The sequence below is a fragment of the Apiospora marii genome, assembly GCF_038362585.1.
Source record: "Apiospora marii strain CBS 49790 chromosome Unknown utg000014l_segment0_segment0, whole genome shotgun sequence".
Taxonomy (NCBI): domain Eukaryota; kingdom Fungi; phylum Ascomycota; class Sordariomycetes; order Amphisphaeriales; family Apiosporaceae; genus Apiospora; species Apiospora marii.
In genome coordinates this window covers 256213-272000 of record NW_027117385.1, presented here as the reverse complement: position 1 = coordinate 272000, position 15788 = coordinate 256213, and the positions used below count along the sequence as shown (strand labels likewise).

General features: G+C 55.8%; 4 protein-coding genes across 4 annotated transcripts; 1 reads left to right on the top strand and 3 right to left on the bottom strand.

Moving 5' to 3' along the window:
* Nucleotides 1-17: 17 nt before the first annotated feature.
* Nucleotides 18-1070, bottom strand: PG985_016267 (clumping factor b protein; the record flags this gene model as incomplete). The annotated part of the gene is made up of 1 exon (XM_066836033.1): nt 18-1070. One exon carries the CDS (start codon nt 1068-1070, stop codon nt 18-20), a length of 1053 nt encoding a protein of 350 aa, XP_066676049.1.
* Nucleotides 1071-1739: 669 nt separating this feature from the next.
* Nucleotides 1740-3245, top strand: PG985_016266 (RNA recognition domain-containing protein; the record flags this gene model as incomplete). Its single annotated transcript, XM_066836032.1, has 1 exon — nt 1740-3245. The coding sequence occupies one exon, from the start codon at nt 1740-1742 to the stop codon at nt 3243-3245; it is 1506 nt and encodes a 501-aa protein (XP_066676048.1).
* A 3433-nt stretch (nt 3246-6678) lies between these two features.
* PG985_016265 (uncharacterized protein) lies at nt 6679-8552 on the bottom strand (the record flags this gene model as incomplete). The annotated part of the gene is made up of 4 exons (XM_066836031.1): nt 6679-7878; nt 7914-8012; nt 8083-8190; nt 8358-8552. 4 exons carry the CDS (start codon nt 8550-8552, stop codon nt 6679-6681), a joined length of 1602 nt encoding a protein of 533 aa, XP_066676047.1.
* A 4504-nt stretch (nt 8553-13056) lies between these two features.
* Nucleotides 13057-13341, bottom strand: PG985_016264 (uncharacterized protein; the record flags this gene model as incomplete). Its single annotated transcript, XM_066836030.1, has 1 exon — nt 13057-13341. The coding sequence occupies one exon, from the start codon at nt 13339-13341 to the stop codon at nt 13057-13059; it is 285 nt and encodes a 94-aa protein (XP_066676046.1).
* Nucleotides 13342-15788: the final 2447 nt, after the last annotated feature.

The window sequence follows — 15788 nt, the reverse complement described above, 5'->3', positions numbered from 1 at the left end:
TTTGTCTTTGGTAGATACTAGCTCTTTGCATCGCTTTCGAAACTCGTCGCGGGAAGAACAGGCTCAGATATTTTCCGGAGAGCCTTGTACGCCCAGTCCAGGTTTCCATCGAACTTGGCGAGCATCGTATCGCAGAGGACTGTGATTGTGGGAAAAGCAGCATGGAGAAGACCGGGGCCATCCAGCGTGCTCAGATCCTTGTCCTTCAGGTCAGAAATTTGACCAGGAGAGTTGTGGTCGTCCTCTTCATTACGGCCAAGCCCATCCTCCCCTTGTAATGAGTATTCATGCTCCGACTCGGCATCCTCGTTTTGACCATCGTCGTTAGGCTCGTGGTCGTCCATGGGATCATCTTCTTGCGGTTCACCATCCGACTCGGATTCATGGTCTTGAGCGTCGTCCTCGTCTTCAAAGTCTGACTCATCCTCTTCCATATCGTCTTCCTCAAAGTCCGAGTCGTCCTCCTCATCGTCTGATGCATCGCCAAAGACCTGAGGTACCGTGTTGATCGTGACACGCCTAGCGCCATTATCATTTTCTTCGCCGTTGGTGAGGAGCAGCATGGAGCTGTCCGGCTCTTGCTCTTGCTCTGGTTCCTCGGGTTCGCTATCCTCCGCGGAACCCTCGTCAAGCGCAATTCTTCGGCGCTTGCGGGGCGGGATGTCGAGGGCCGGTCTGCCCCTGGGAGCCTTGAGAAGGGGTCTTCCGAACGGGATGCCGTCGATCAGGTGCTTGCCGTCGGTGGAGATCTGATAGCGACCAGAGAGGCGACGCTGCTTAAGGTCGTTGGTCAGGAGAGGGCGTATGCGTACGTGGTCGCCCTCTTTCAGGACGGTTCGCACGAGCTGGAAGTGGAGGCACTCGAAGTTCGAACCATCGGGAGACGAGAGCTCGACGGCGTAGTCTTCGAGGCCCCAGTCGCCGCTTTCGAGGGGGATGATGTCGTTGACCTGCTCGAGCAGCTTCGAAACCGTGGGGTTTTCCTCAAGGGGGACAGGCCATACCACCTTGGCCTCGGGAAGACCGTTGCGGCGGATGGCCAAGTTGAGGCGCATGTGTGTTTGCGACATTATGAGGGAGGGAGGGACAGAAAGTTGAGATACATAGAACGACCTAGGCAACTCTGATGCTGGTTGCAATGCAAACAGGATATTAAACGATGCAAAACACGATGGGTATCAATAAAAAAGTGAATGTCAAGTGCAAGTCGGTTTTTGCTATGCCCAGCTCATGGTATTATGACTTCCAGCACCTGGTCGACTGCTGTCAAGAAAGCCTGGGTTGAATTGTAGAAAATTGTCAATGTTCAACTTTGCGCAGATCTTTGATCCGAACTGCGATGCTGCAGGCGCGACTGGTTAACGCGTTGGAGGCTCAAATGCAATTGAAGCAAAAGAAAAATTAGGTGGGGTTACGGGTCATGTGGGGTACGCTTGGAGAGCTCCTGGAGCTTCAGTTTATCGCTCCAGGGGACCAACGATGTCATTTTCAGGCCTGCTCAGAGTCTAGGTTCTGCTCTAGCACGTTGCGTCTCCACCGACTTTCAATGCTGTTTCCTCAACACCAGCCTCCGAAAGTACAAAACAATCATCTTCGCTTTTTGAAGAAACTGTCAATTCCTTAGCCATCCACGACGAGGGCGGGACCTACCACCGCTATATGGAATAAACAACTTGAACTATTTCCCTCCAAAACACGGTTCCTGGGAGTCTAGCCACTCGACGGCTCCAATCGCCAATATGTCGGTCCTTTTGGAAACAAGTCTAGGCGACATTGTCATCGATCTCCTCGTCGACTACGCCCCGAAAGAGTGCGAGAACTTCCTCAAACTCGCCAAGATCAAGTACTACAACTTCTCCCCCGTCCACTCGGTCCAGCAAGACTTTTCCTTCCAGTCCGGCGATCCTCTTGGCCCAACCGCACCTTCTTCCGATGGCGGCTCCTCCATCTGGGGCGTCCTCTCCGGCGCGGCCAAGAAGACTTTTCCCGCGACCCTGCACCCGAAGCTGAAGCACGCCGAGCGCGGCACCGTCTCCATGGCCACGACGCCGCACCCGACGAACCCCGAGATGCGCCTGGCCGGCAGTCAGTTCATCGTGACGCTGGGCGACAACACGGACTACCTGGACGGCAAGGCCTCCATCTTCGCCAAGGTGGTCGAGGGCTTCGACGTCCTCGAGAAGATCAACGCGGCCATCACCGACAAGGAGGGCCACCCCCTCGTCGACATCCGCATCAAGCACACCGTCATCCTCGACGACCCGTACCCGGACCCGGCGGGCCTGCGCGAGCCGAGCGCGTCGCCGCCGCCGACCAAGGCCCAGCTCGCGACGGTGCGCATCGCCGACGACGCCGACCTCAACGAGGAGGTCGACGAGGAGGCGGCCGAGAAGAAACGTCGCGAGGCCGAGGCGCGCGCCCAGGCCCTGACGCTCGAGATGATGGGCGACCTGCCCTTCGCCGACGTCAAGCCGCCCGAGAACATCCTCTTCGTCTGCAAGCTCAACCCCGTCACCACCGACGCCGACCTCGAGCTCATCTTCAGCCGCTTCGGCAAGATCCTGTCCTGCGAGGTGATCCGCGACAAGAAGACGGGCGACAGCTTGCAGTATGCCTTCATCGAGTACGACGAGAAGACGGCGGCGGAGGCGGCTTATTCCAAGATGCAGAGCGTTTTGATTGACGATCGTCGCATTCACGTCGACTTCAGTCAGAGTGTCAGCAAGCTGAGCGAAGAATGGCGCTCGGGCGAGGTTGCCAAACGGAAACGGACCGGTGGAGGTGGTGGATGGGGTGGTGTGGAAGGCTTGGAGAAGTGGCGAAAGTACCGTCACGAGGACCGAGTGGCTGACAGGAACGACAAGTACGGCATGGTCTATAGTGATGAAGAGATGCGCGGGCGTCATGGAAAGCAGGGCGACCGCCCAGAACGCGACGATGCCGGCCGGGGCGATGACGATCGCTCCAGGCGGCAAGACGGTGGAAGAGGAAGAGGTGGCGCGCCTGAATCAAGGCGGCGCAGTCGCAGCCGGAGCCCAAGAGGAGGTGGAGGATATCGAGGAAATGGGGACCGGGGGCGCGACCGCCGAGACGGAGATAGAGGCCGCGATCGTCGAGATGGGGACAGAGGTCATGACCGTCGGCATGATGGCCAGCGCCGGCGCGATGACCGCTACGATGGAAAGGACCGCAGGGATCGGCCCCGTGATGGGGGCTCGAGCTACAACGACTACCGGAGACGATGATCACTTGACGGGAAGCTCCCAGCCCAACCCCCTGAAGGCTCCTTTGCCACGCTGCACGACCACAATGGTCCGCGGCAACCTCTTCGCCTGTTCATATCTAAGGTGGCATGGACCAGTGGTTCTACCGATTCACATTCACGCACAACGTGGAGACATGAAATGCGAGGACGCCAAGTCACTCGGGACGTTCAATATGGAAGGAAACCATAGAGCTCACCGGTTACTCGTTCCTTTACGACTTCACTGGTGACAGACACCCCCATCAGCAGTCATCATGCGAAATGGCCGATTCTACAGCTTTACTGACCCAGTATGTCTCTGGCATTTCGGCAAAGCGGCAGCAACATTACTGTGGTTCCCTCCTTGGCATGGTTCAAGTGGGCAATATGCCAAACTGAGCAGACCATATTGCAGGGCCTGCCCGATGAGACTTTCGACCTACCAGCTTCGCTGATGGCACTTTTCCACAGGCGTTGTTGAACCACTCTCCCTTGACCTTGAGAGACCCGAAGAGCTATAACGGGTGCAGCGATAGCAGCCGAGTCAGAAGTAGGTGCCTGATCAAAGTAAATCGCTACTTCTTCGAAAACACATGCCTACTTCGCACCACAAAGCCCCAAGCCTACCGATAATTAGATGATAGTGATACCCGATTCGACGTTGGCCAGGCTTGATCCGAGGCCAGTGACGTCAGTCCCGGTAGAAGACCCTGTCAACCGTTTCTCGTATCCCTCGAGTGGGCATAAAGGAGAGAAATCAAAATCAGGCAGGCGGCTGTAAGACGGTGTTGTTGTCAATCATTTAGATTGAGGGTTGGTAGTATATGTACATTGTAGTTTGGTTCGGTCTCGAACATAAACAATTGGCTGACCGCTGACCCCCTTTATCAATGCTGATGCCACCAGATGCAATTTTTCGAGGCTATTCCTTCCCTGCGTGATGATGATGATGATGGTGATGATGCGATGATCATATGGTATCTCTCTTGAATCTCAGGCCGATGGTGGCAGCAATGATGCTTTTGGATGTGTAAAAACCTTCCGTAGAGGAATAATAAAACAGAACAAAATGACAATCTCCCGACAAACGTACAGACAGGAAGGATTCCGCAATCAATGCAAAACTTGTAAACAGTAATTTGACAGAACAAGACCAATTTGCAATGCACTCCCTGCTCTCGCCGATTTTTTTCTCTCTGCATTACCCTTCCCCTTTTTCTCGCGCGAACCCCTGAACAGGAACCTACTCTTATCATGTTTCTCCGTGTGGAAGCAGCCGAGCCTTCCGCTGCGAGCCAACGAGAACTCTAATAACCCAACAAATGCAATACATGGATGGAAACAAAAAAATGAGACAAATGACAGGTCGAAAAAAAAAAAGGCAGGAAAAGTTGAAAAATAGTCAGGCAATGTGTGTATGGGGTGTAACCAAGAACACGCACACAGCTCCCCGGGTAAATAGGTGGTTGATGTGGTTGTCGTATGATTTGGGAATGACAGATAACGTTGCTTTCGGAGATTAGGGAGGGAGATCCGCGGGGGTGGGAGGGCGAAGATGATGCGAGTTCGAGAACGATAACCGGTAGGTAATCAAAACAGCATGTTGCAGAAAGAAAAACTTGAAACTTGGTAGAACCGACATGCGAAAGATGAAGAGAAAGAGAGAGAGAGAGAGCCCTTGTCCAATCCAGCCAGCCCAGCGGCCGGATATGCACAGAACGTTCAACCCATGTTTGCGCCCCCGCCACGCGGATCCGGGATTCTCTGACAGATTATAGACAAGGGGTATTGTGTGTGTGGGTGACCAACCAGGGGTCCCCCTCCCCTGCCCTGCCTTTGTCATTTGTTGCCTCCTTGCGAAAGACTGCGGAGAAATAGGTTAAGAGATGGAGGAAAGAAGATTTGCTGATGAGGGGGAATGAGGGGAAAGGAAAGGCTGGTGAGGAGAAAAGCTGCGCCACGTGTGAAACCGTCGGGACGGGACCTCCTCCCACCTCGAGGAAGAGGGAGAGGGAAGAGTCTTGTTGCTTGCATATGCTGTGGGCGGTTTCCAGGTACGACTCCACTGGCCAAGAGAGAGAGAAAGGGAGTCTCTCATCCGGCCAGCCAGGCCCAGAACCCCAAACACGAGAGAGGGTGGAGGGATGACAAAATGATACTGATGATGATGATGATGTGTGTGGAGAGAGAGGGTATATGCTATGCGGGTTATGCATAGTGATCTGTATCTTTTTTCTTGTTTCTTTTTTTAGAAAACGGGTATCAAGCTGAAAAGTGACAGGAAAGGGGGGCGTGGGTGGTGGTATGCTGTGGTGGTGTGGTCGGAAGAAGGTGAAGGACCGGAGAAGCCCAGTGCGACGAAGCAGTACACCGACCCGACCGGGAAAAGGCCGTTTCGGAATAGATTGGACACATGAACTGCTGCCGACGCCGCTGACGAATGAGGGATACAGCTGTCATTGTGCGTCGTGTCTGTGGTCCCATCGCCGCCCGGTGAGTAGGGTACGGTGTAGTACACAACGAAGACGCACACACCGGGACAAGTCGAAGCGAGATAACCCGGTTGCCCGACGACCGACCGACCCCTATGTATGCATGCGAGCCCGCCGCAGAAAGCTGCCTGGCAGTAACGCAACGAAGGGAGGAGACGAGAATGCGGTGGCCTTCGGGAATAATCAGATCATCTAATCAGAAAACCGAGATGGGGCCTGCTGGCTGGTGTTGCTGCTGTATGTATGTATGTACGTCCCTGTCGTGTCTGTGTACCGACTCTCCTGCTGTGCGCGTGCCGCCCAATGGAGTTGACAGCCGATGCCTCGGGAGAGATATCGAGACCGGCTCTCGCAACACAACACACCACGCCCCGCGGGATGATGATTGACGGGTGGCGAAACGGCACAGCATCATCATCATCCTCAAAGAAAGCTTGTTGGTACCTGACAGGGCGTGGGGCCTGCAGCAGGACACGGGCGAGAAACAAGCCACACGCCACCGTCGCACAGCAGCATGTCGTAGGTTTGACAACGACCACGACACGACACGCGAGCACAGCATTCAAGCCCAAAGCTCGTAAAAACCAGGACCCCCTCCCCTTTGTCGAACCAAGGGGTCGCTATCCGGTCGGTGTCTGTTGTGTATGTGTTGTCCTTCTTGTTGAGGTGGGGGGTAGTGGTGGATGGGGGTGCCGGGCAAGGAAAAGGGGGTTGGTTAGATGAATGGTTGGGGAAATCTCTCTCTCTGTGTGTGTGTGTGTGTTTGGTGTCTGTCTGCGAATGACGCTGGTCGGATCGGACTAGGGTTGAATGATTGGGGGAAATCTCTCTCTCTGTATGTGTGTGCGTGTGTCTGTATCCGCGAATGACGCTGTCTGGACCGGACTCCGAAGCCCTCCCAGCTTATCCCCTCTCTCCCTCTTTCTCTCTCCCTCCCCGCCCCTATCTTCGCAAATGATGCCGTCCCCCAACATGCCCGTCCGACGTCGCACCACCGCCACCACCCGCCGTCTCGTACTCCTGCTGCTGCTGCTGCTGCGCGCGGTGGTGGGAGGAAGATGAGTGGTGGTGATGATGATGATGGTGATGCACATCGTAGTGACTATCGTGGCCGCCACCGCCATAACTCGGATGCTGCGCCACAGACTGCGCATGCCCGTGCGAGACGGGCACGTAGTCGTGCCCGTTGGCCAGCGTCGCCGCCTGGTGGTGGTGGTGCGAAGAGCCCCGCCGCGAGGACGAAGGGGAGGCCAGGGGCGGGGAGGTGGGCACTTTGCTTTCGTAGATGTAGGACCCGCCGCCGCCGTGGTGGTCGGCGGCCCCGTACTCGGCCGTAGCAGACGCGGGGTACTGCCCCGACAGGGAGCGGCCGCCGCCGCCGGAGAGCGTCGCCGTCGACGAGGCGCCCGTGCTGTACGAGCCGGGCGACTCGCCAAAGTCGCCGCCGTAGCCACCAACATCAGTAGCAGCAGTCGAGGCCTTGCTGGCGTAGGGAGAGCCGGAGGAGGAGGGCAGGCCGTCCGCGCCGCGGTAGGCCGAGACCGACGACGACGAGCTGGACAGCGTGCGGTGCGGGTTCGGCAGCCGATTGGACGTGGTGCCGCCGCTGCTGCTCGTGCTGTTCTGGCTGCTGCTGGGTAGCGACGCCGCCATGCTCGACAGCGAGAAGTTGGGCAGATCGCTGCTGCTGACCGCCGCTCCCACCGTCACGGCCGCTCCCGCGGGGCGGTGGACGAGACTACCATAAGGATAAGTCGACGCCGCCTCTGCCGGGTCCACGTAGACAGACCCCCCCGCGGCGGCTGCCGCCACCGCGGCCGCCGCCTTGCTGGAAGTCGAGCCGCCGTAGCGGTAGAGCTGCTCCGCGGGGTCCTGGCCCAGCGTCGCGGCCGTGGCGTAGGGCGGGTAGCCGCCCAAGCCGTACTCGGCGGCGGCGGCGGCAGAGACCCCGCCGTCGTCGGGATACGCGCCCGCGCCGGTCCATGCGGCGGTCGAGTAGTAGCCCTTGCCGCCCGCCGTCGCGTAGCCGGGATACGAGTTCTGCCGGTAAGCCGCCCCCGCGTCCGCCATGGCGTTGTACGCGACGAGGGCGACAACCCGCCGCCGCCTCCACCGCCGCCGCCGCCGCCACCGCCACCGCCGCTCGAGCGGGCGTGGTAGGCGCGGGCCGTCTCGACGTTGTAGCCGTAGTCGCCGCTCCCGTCTCTCAGGTGCGTCTCGGTCGAAGAGACCTTTTGCGTGCGCAAGTCAAGCAACGTCAGCAAATGCAGGGAATTCTAACACGGTGAGTGGGTATTTGAGAAAGAAAAAAGAACGAAATTAAAGAGGGAAAAAGAATCTGCATACCCTTAGGAAGAGGCAAGGCTCATGACCGGCGTTCTTACAGTTAGAACATGGCCCGCCGTTTCCTGGATCGCCACTACACCGGATCTTGCGCTTTCGACATCGACCGCACTGTTTTGGGGAGGCACATGGTCAGTTTTCCGTTCCTTCTTGTTGATATTGCTGAAGTTTCTGTGTTCTCTCCAATTGGCTCATGTTGTTGCTGTTGCCGCGTGTCCAACGTTCTCGACCAACGAAGAAGAGTCAGGGGTAAGGAAGGAAGCAGGGGCTCAGCTTACCGCCACGGCGATCCTCTTGCGCGGCGCATCGTCGTCTCGCTCGACCATGGTCTTGGAGAGGCGCGTGTCGTGGTGGGAGGGCAGGTGGTGGTGAGGGTGGTAGCGCCGTTCAAGGTAGCCAAGGGGATACGGCGGGTAAGCGCGACTGTATCGACGGCTTGTCTCACTGGGCGTGTAGCATGCCGGAGTGACCATGGTGAAGAAGGGCAGGAAAAGGGGGGGGGGAGAAGGGAGGAAGAAGAAGAAAAGTATTTCTCTCTCTTTTATGATTCAGGAGTCGTCGTGTGTGGTCTTGGTCTTGGTCTTCCCCTTCGGCTGGGGCCCTTTATCAAATGCGTGCGTGCGCGCGCGCGCGTGAGCGGCCCGGTGCGTGCTGTAATATAAAAAGGTATTGTATGTGTGTAAAAGGGGCGGGGCGCGCGGATGGGGTGAGAGCAAGCGAGCGAGCGAGTGATGGGTGTGTTAGTCAGGGTTTCTTCGATCGGTCCTCTGCCTGTACAAGAAGGAGAGACAGCGTCGTCACAGCCCCCGAAAATATGATTTAAAAAAAGATAAAAATAAAATGGTAATAACTGCAAAAAGGGGACAAGGTAGCCGCCGGTGCTTGTGTTATGTTGATGCCCGTCGTCACCGGGGCTGATGTCGTTCCTAATCTGGGTCCGCAGGCGAGATAGATAGAGTGAGATAGATGGTGGGAGAGGTGCAAGATCCAGAGCGAGACGCAGCAGCAGAGTATTGTCCGTCTGCCTGCCTGCCTGTCTATTGCAAAGGGCCGAAGCAGGGGTGGCGTGTTCGACTGGGGGTTGGGATGTTTGACACACACACATACACACGCACACACAGGCAAGTGTAAGTGGTGCTGCACAGGTGGGCTTTTTTCTCTTTCCTCGGCAAGTCGCCCTGAAGTTGGTCAGCTTGGTTCAATGTCAAGCTTCCTTGGCCAGATTGCGCTCTTGTTGTAAGACTCGAGAGTGTTTCATCAAGAGGTCTGGTCAGACTTGGGAGATGGCTAAGTTTGCAGAACGCGGTTGAAGTTTCCTCTAATGGGATGGTGCACGGGGTTGGGTGGAGAGAGGATGGAGAAATAGGAGAGAGGTGAAGATGATGGTGGTGTTAGTAGTGGTTGGGAAAGCGAGGATAAACGAGGCTGCAAGTCCCATACCTCTTCGGTTGTTATACCTCGTGTCACTCGGAATGGCGGAAGAAGAGGGGGAAGGGCATATGAAGGCAAAGACCGAGACCGAAAGAGAGTCAAACCCTCCATGAAGAGAGCTGTGTTTGCAATGCTGGGACTGAACATCACAATCGGGCCATGGTCGCCATGTAACTCGCACCAGCAAATTTGTCGTACTGTTCTAGGAGACGATTCACAGCATCTTGCCCAGTCATCCATCATATGTACTTGCAATGATCGACAGGCAGTCCAGAGAGGGTACACATAAGAAATGCCGCTTTCCGACGCTGGGGTGCTCCCCTTACGTGCAGGAGACCCACCCCAGAGCCATGTGCCAGAGATTGGGCCGGTGTCTTCTTCAGCTTACATGTCAGTGTCTTGGAGCGAATCTGGAATCTCGCGGCCGTGGGAAGATGGATGATACCTGACAGCGGCAGGCTAATACTGATACGCAGAGGTGGGAGAATTGGGTGCAGGGGGGAATGCTCAATGATCCCAGCGGCGATCCTCAGAACAGCCGTCTGGGGATTGGCCAGCCTCCCTCTCCTCGCCAGTTCGTCTTGAGATTGGGTAAGGTAGTAAGGTGGCCTAGGTAGCGCGGGCGGGTGGGCTGATCCGGTCTCACAACACATACACGCCGGGGGCGGTCCAATGACAGCTGGCGTCATCACCCTGGGCAAGCGTCACCTGCCAGGTACAAATGATGTGCAGCGTATAGCCCATGTACCTCAGGCGCGGTCGAGACAAAGCCACGAGAGAGAGGGAGGGAAAGGGATTGAGGTACATGAGCAGAAGAGGAAAAGGGCAGAAGGAGAATCGTACGCAATCTCGTGTAACGAGATCCGAAAACCCAAGTGGCCCGTAAGCTGAAACCAGACATCTCGCTCATCGAGACCCTGGAAATTGGGAGGCAAGAAAAGAGAGAGATTTGAAATCACTGCCCGAATACTCACAGCTTCTCCGCTCCGCCGGCCTGACCATATGGTACATGCACTGTATCAACCCATGTTATGTATGTGTATATGTGCATGTACTCTTTGGCCGGGGAGGCAAAGCCGAATAGCCTGACCTCTCAACCGGTATGCCAGGCCTGTATGCGATCCACGGAGTAACGTGTTGTACGCAGCGGTGGTGAGGCCAAGCAAGTGACAGATAACGAAGATCCTTGGAAACTTGGGTGAGAGGGACAGATCTCCCAGATTAGGGCAGGAGGCCTGGGCAAACATGGTGATGGAGAACTGGATGGTGATGTGATATCCTTCGACGATGACCAATACCTTCTTCGTCTCACTGGAGAGGCAAACGCACGGTAAGACAGCGTAACCACCTTGGTGTCTCCCAGCCAGATGCCTGCCTATCAGGTGTACTTGCCTACCTTACGAGCGACCTGCTTGACGAAGACTCCCAGCAAACGCATGACGCAAGACGTCGTCATCCATCAAGAAGATGTAGCTGATTTCCAAGCGAAAACGCAGCGCGACTTTGGGTTCAGGATTCCCGGTACACGTCTTCTAGACTTCTTGTGCCAGGCAAGCGGAGCCCCTACCTGCATACCTTTGCCAAGGACATGGGGGCCAGGATTGAAGGGGCAGGTAGGCATGTACTCCCCAGGACAAACGGAATCTCACCGGGGAAGCTTCCCTGCGATTCCTAGAGACATTCTGGGCCATGCAGTGCGAAAGAAGCCGTTGGGCCATAGCCAAATGAATTCCAAGGTTATTCTGCAGCAGGGGAGGGGGCTCAGACGTATTATTGTGTGAAAGAGGGGAAGGGGAAGAAAAAATAGGATGATGGTTGCTTCCTCAACCCAGAAACGATTGCACCCGAGTAAGCAAACAAACAGAAAAGGGCCGCGCCGTTGAAGAAAGTGTAGTAGTAGGAGCAGCAGCGTGCTGCATCTGTCATGTTTGCTTGCTGCCCTCCAAAAGCGGTGGTGGTGGTGCTGTTGGTGACGGTTACGGTTACGGTGGCCACCAGTACTATGGTGGGGAGATCTTTTTTCTCTCTTGGCGGCAAGCCAATAGCCTGGTTCGACGACCGTCACGCACGCATCAAGCACAGGGCAAACGGCGTGCCTCTGACAACTGCCTTCTCTAACAGTTACACGACTCCTCACTTGCAGAAGAAGGCGTAACGTCTTCTGTCCCCGGAACAACTGACAGTAATTAGCTTGCAAGCATTGCTGTACCCCTTCTCCCTTGTGTGTGCTGTGGTCACTCACTCCCAGACGGGCATGTATCGATGTAGCTGTCGTCGTGGGGGTCAGCTGAGACAAAATGTTGCTGGTTGCTGTGCCTTTACCTCCCCTCTTTGACCTTCACTCCAGGACATGCCAAGGAAGGTCGATTCGAATACTCACATGAGGCCACCACTTGCATGTTGGGCGAGGCAAGAGACGTGTGTACCTGTAAAGGCGCCCCGGGTTCTGCCCCGAGATGCATCGTTCGGGCGCGTTCTCTAGAGGCGTCTTTCCTCCACGAGCGGGTTCGTGTTGGGGAAGAAATGATTGGATGTGCGCCCAAACATTGGCCAACCACAGCAGGAGATGACAGACGGCCCGGTCAACTTATGACATTTTCTTGTGGTGGTTGACCTGTCACTTCTCAACTCTCAACTTTTGACTTCCCCCTCTCCCTCGCTATCTCTCGAAGGCGAGTGATAGAGAAAGAACGGACGAGCTCGACAGATTGCCGACAAACCAATGCTACTGGGCGATCCGATTCGCCAGACGAAGAAGATACTTGGTTGGGAAAATGAGCTAGTAGGGGGAGAAGAAGAAAAGCCTTCCCGTTGTCCAGTTTGCATATCCTGGCACGTGGGAAAGCGTTCAGCGTGTCTTGCAGAAGAGGGCGACGGTTGACAGGCGCATAAGCGCGTGCCTTGATTGGCCGGTACAATGGCTCGCGACGACGCAACGTACATAGCCGGGACCCTGCTACAGGGCTGGCTGGCTGGCACGGAACATGTCATCTAGATTTTCTCGATAGGCGCAGATAGGCGATACGAAAGGGGGCGCCACGAGGTGCCATTGACAGATTCAAGCAAATCGGGGGTTCCTTCCGCCGCCCATGTCCAGCCGGGGTCTCAAACGCCTCCGTAGCTTCGAGCTGCTTGCCTATTCCGTGGTGGCTCAGACTCAGACATATCCTTTCTCCGCGAACCCGGTTCTGCGAGGACGTGATTGCTGTCGCTGCGGGGAGAGAGGCCAATCGAAACCTTCCACGCTGGTCTGCACCCCCTTGTTCCGTACCTACATATGTACTTAGGAAGATAGGTAACATGTCAAACTCCGAGTTTGGAGGCAGACAGACCGGGTTCAGACCCGGGGCAGGTGGTGCGAAGCCAGCTCGTACTTCTTGGCCTACACTTCAATCGAGGACATGCGAATGGCATCGACTTGGCGTCTACAAGTATTAGTCAGTAGACTCTGAGTCGTTCCTCACCTAGAAACGGCCGCGACGGACGGCCCCCACGTGAGACCTAAGACAGACATGAGATACTGTACTCAGATGAAACACAGTTTAGTTATCGACCGGTTCGTGGAGGGCCGTCGCCGAGGGACATGAAAACGCCTGGTGCATAGCGTAGCATCTCGATGTCGGCGCAGTTCTTTGATCGATTGCTGGGAGACGCACAGTAGGTAGCAGCAGCAGCAGCAGACACCAGGCGCAAGTAGACCCGAGAGGACAGCGGAGATTTCAATCCTCCCACCCTCCTCCAGTCCTGCAGCGGACGGCGGCAGTGGGCTGCCTTCCACGGTCGCACAGCGGCCATGCAGCCACCCGGTGTAGCGTGGGACGAGGGGGTCATGGTCTGGTCTGATTGGCTGCAGGGAGGCATCTGTCTCTGATCGTTGAGCTGGTGATTTGGGCGCGGTCTGGCCAATTGGAAGCGGGGCGAAGCAGTTACTATATTGAGAAATTGGCGTGCAGTGACCATTGCCCCAAGTAGAACGAATGCAACTTACTAGAGGTACTTGCCTGCCTACTGACTTACTGTACTCAATTCCATGTAGTCGGGGGACGGACGACCTGCACATACATCTTCCTATGTCGGTGCTGAGGATATTGTCAGTTCAGTAGTTCCGTACGTCAATCTTTGCATGAGCCGGTCCCCTGTCATCTTCAGCTCTCTCTCCATCTTCGCAGCTGATACATGATTCTGCTATCAATAGGCTGAAGGGCGCGACTGTTTCGGGAGGCCGAATAGGATATTACCAGTCCCCGCCGCCAACCTGTCTGTCTGGAGCGAATCTTTGGGAACCAAGACATGTCTTTCACGTCGTCGCAGATCTATGGCTCAGCTCGGAGAGGGGGTTCCTCGGCGTGTCGTGTTGAATATCTCAATCTGTACCTCGTGTCCTAGGCATTCACGGCCATGCCTAATCCGACCTCTTGATGCAGTAGAAGTCCATTTCACGACGAAGTGGACCCCCCCAATCTCATCACATATGGTCAAATATGTACTTGTAAGCTGATAAGGAATCGTGCCATGTCCGAGAGTCCGTTTAATGAAGGAGCAATGGAGCGAGTGGATTGATGTAGGATCATGATAAGCCTTGTGGGAACCGTCCATGTTGCTCGGTACTGAAGATGGCAACGCTTGGAGGGTCTCGAGAGGGTTCACGGAGGAGATGAGGCACATGACATGCGGGTTGTGCCGGTAGATGTTGGAACTCGCTCGTCTAATATTGCCTCTTAGCGCAGGTGCGTCGAGCTGAAGATGGAAAGCTGTAGGTAGGATACAGGTGGCGCGGGTGCATTCCCGACATTGCGTCTACTATGTCGATGGCATCAGATATAGCACGGGCGAGCGATATTGCATTGGCCTGCTGCAGAATCTGACGATGATGTCTGAGGTTGGGAGATCTCAGTGAGGTCGGGGAAGGTGCCGGATGCCGGTAGCCGGCAGCCACCGCAGTCCCTGGCATCTCGAAAATTTTCTGAAGCCCTTCGATCGGCCTTCTACGACGTGTTACAGGACGACCAACAAGGGAAAGCAGCATATCCCGCCGCCCAGACTGTACAGCTGTGCATGCAGGTAATCGGTGTTTGTAGATGAATAGCTGTAGGTATTTCCAAGACAAACGGAGTTGGGTGTCGAATGATCATGGCTTATGGAACTGCAATGCAGGCAGGTTACATGCACCCAGTGAAATGAAATCACGAGTCGATCACCAAACCACGGCGAACGGGAATCACGGGATGATGAACACGCGGTTTTGGCTGCCGTCTGGTCTTGACTTGCCCATCGCTCCTACCTAATGTCCAACAGATGCTGTATTGGGAAGATTTCCCCGACTTCCCCATCTTTCGTGGCTATATCCGCGCCTGGCGCGTGAGAAAAGCGAGTCTGGAGTCTGGGCTTTTGGGAATGGTCCGACGATAGTAGCAGTCCATTGATCTAACACCGGCAGCCAATAAGGCATGAACATTTTTTTATTTGACACGCGACGATGGTCGAGAAGGACGGCCAGACAGCGGCCAGAACCGCAGCCAGAACAATTGGATGGATCCGTGGAATCCACTTTGCGCAGGTTGTTGATATCCATGTTAAGTAATGGATGGTCAGCTCAATGTGTCAAGGCAATTGGCTGAGGGCGGCTGGGCGGTCACTATCTTCGCCGCTCGCTAGCCGGTAGCAGGTTCAAAAAATGGGAATGCGGTGTGCGCCAATTGGAGTTGGCTCACACCGATGGCTGACATCAGTCGCGGAACCGCTTATCGCCGGTAAAGGAGCCACCCCTGCTGGAGCAAAGCAGAGCTGCAGCTGGAGCAAGCACAGCAGAATTGTTGCGCCAAGAATGGAGCTGGCGCTGAGGGCCTCGTGCTAGTGATGTCAATTCTGGCAATCGCTGCCAGGGTCCAAGGCGTCCCAGCCAAACCGCCCATGGAAAGAGAGTGTCACGCGCTGCACCATGCTCTGAATGCGACAGGAGATAGGCGCAAATGGTCAATACGTCAACGCCAACCAAGATCTAGCTTTTCTTTTACGTACAAGATGCTGGAGGAGTTGGTCAACTGCCAGTCTCTCCGCATCCATGCTCTTTAGCGAGAACCCACCGAATGTCGGGGTGCATTGGAAAAGGTGGTCCTCTGGGCGCTGTCGAGGAAGGTGCGACAGGGGGAGCCTTCAGGGGGTCCAGGGCCTATCTCTGCTTATCTCTGCCATCCGACCAAAGTCCGGCGTGCTTATCGCAGCCTAATCCTCCTTAGGCCGGCCATTAGTTTTAAGCTTCTGTCGTGCCCCTGGTGCAT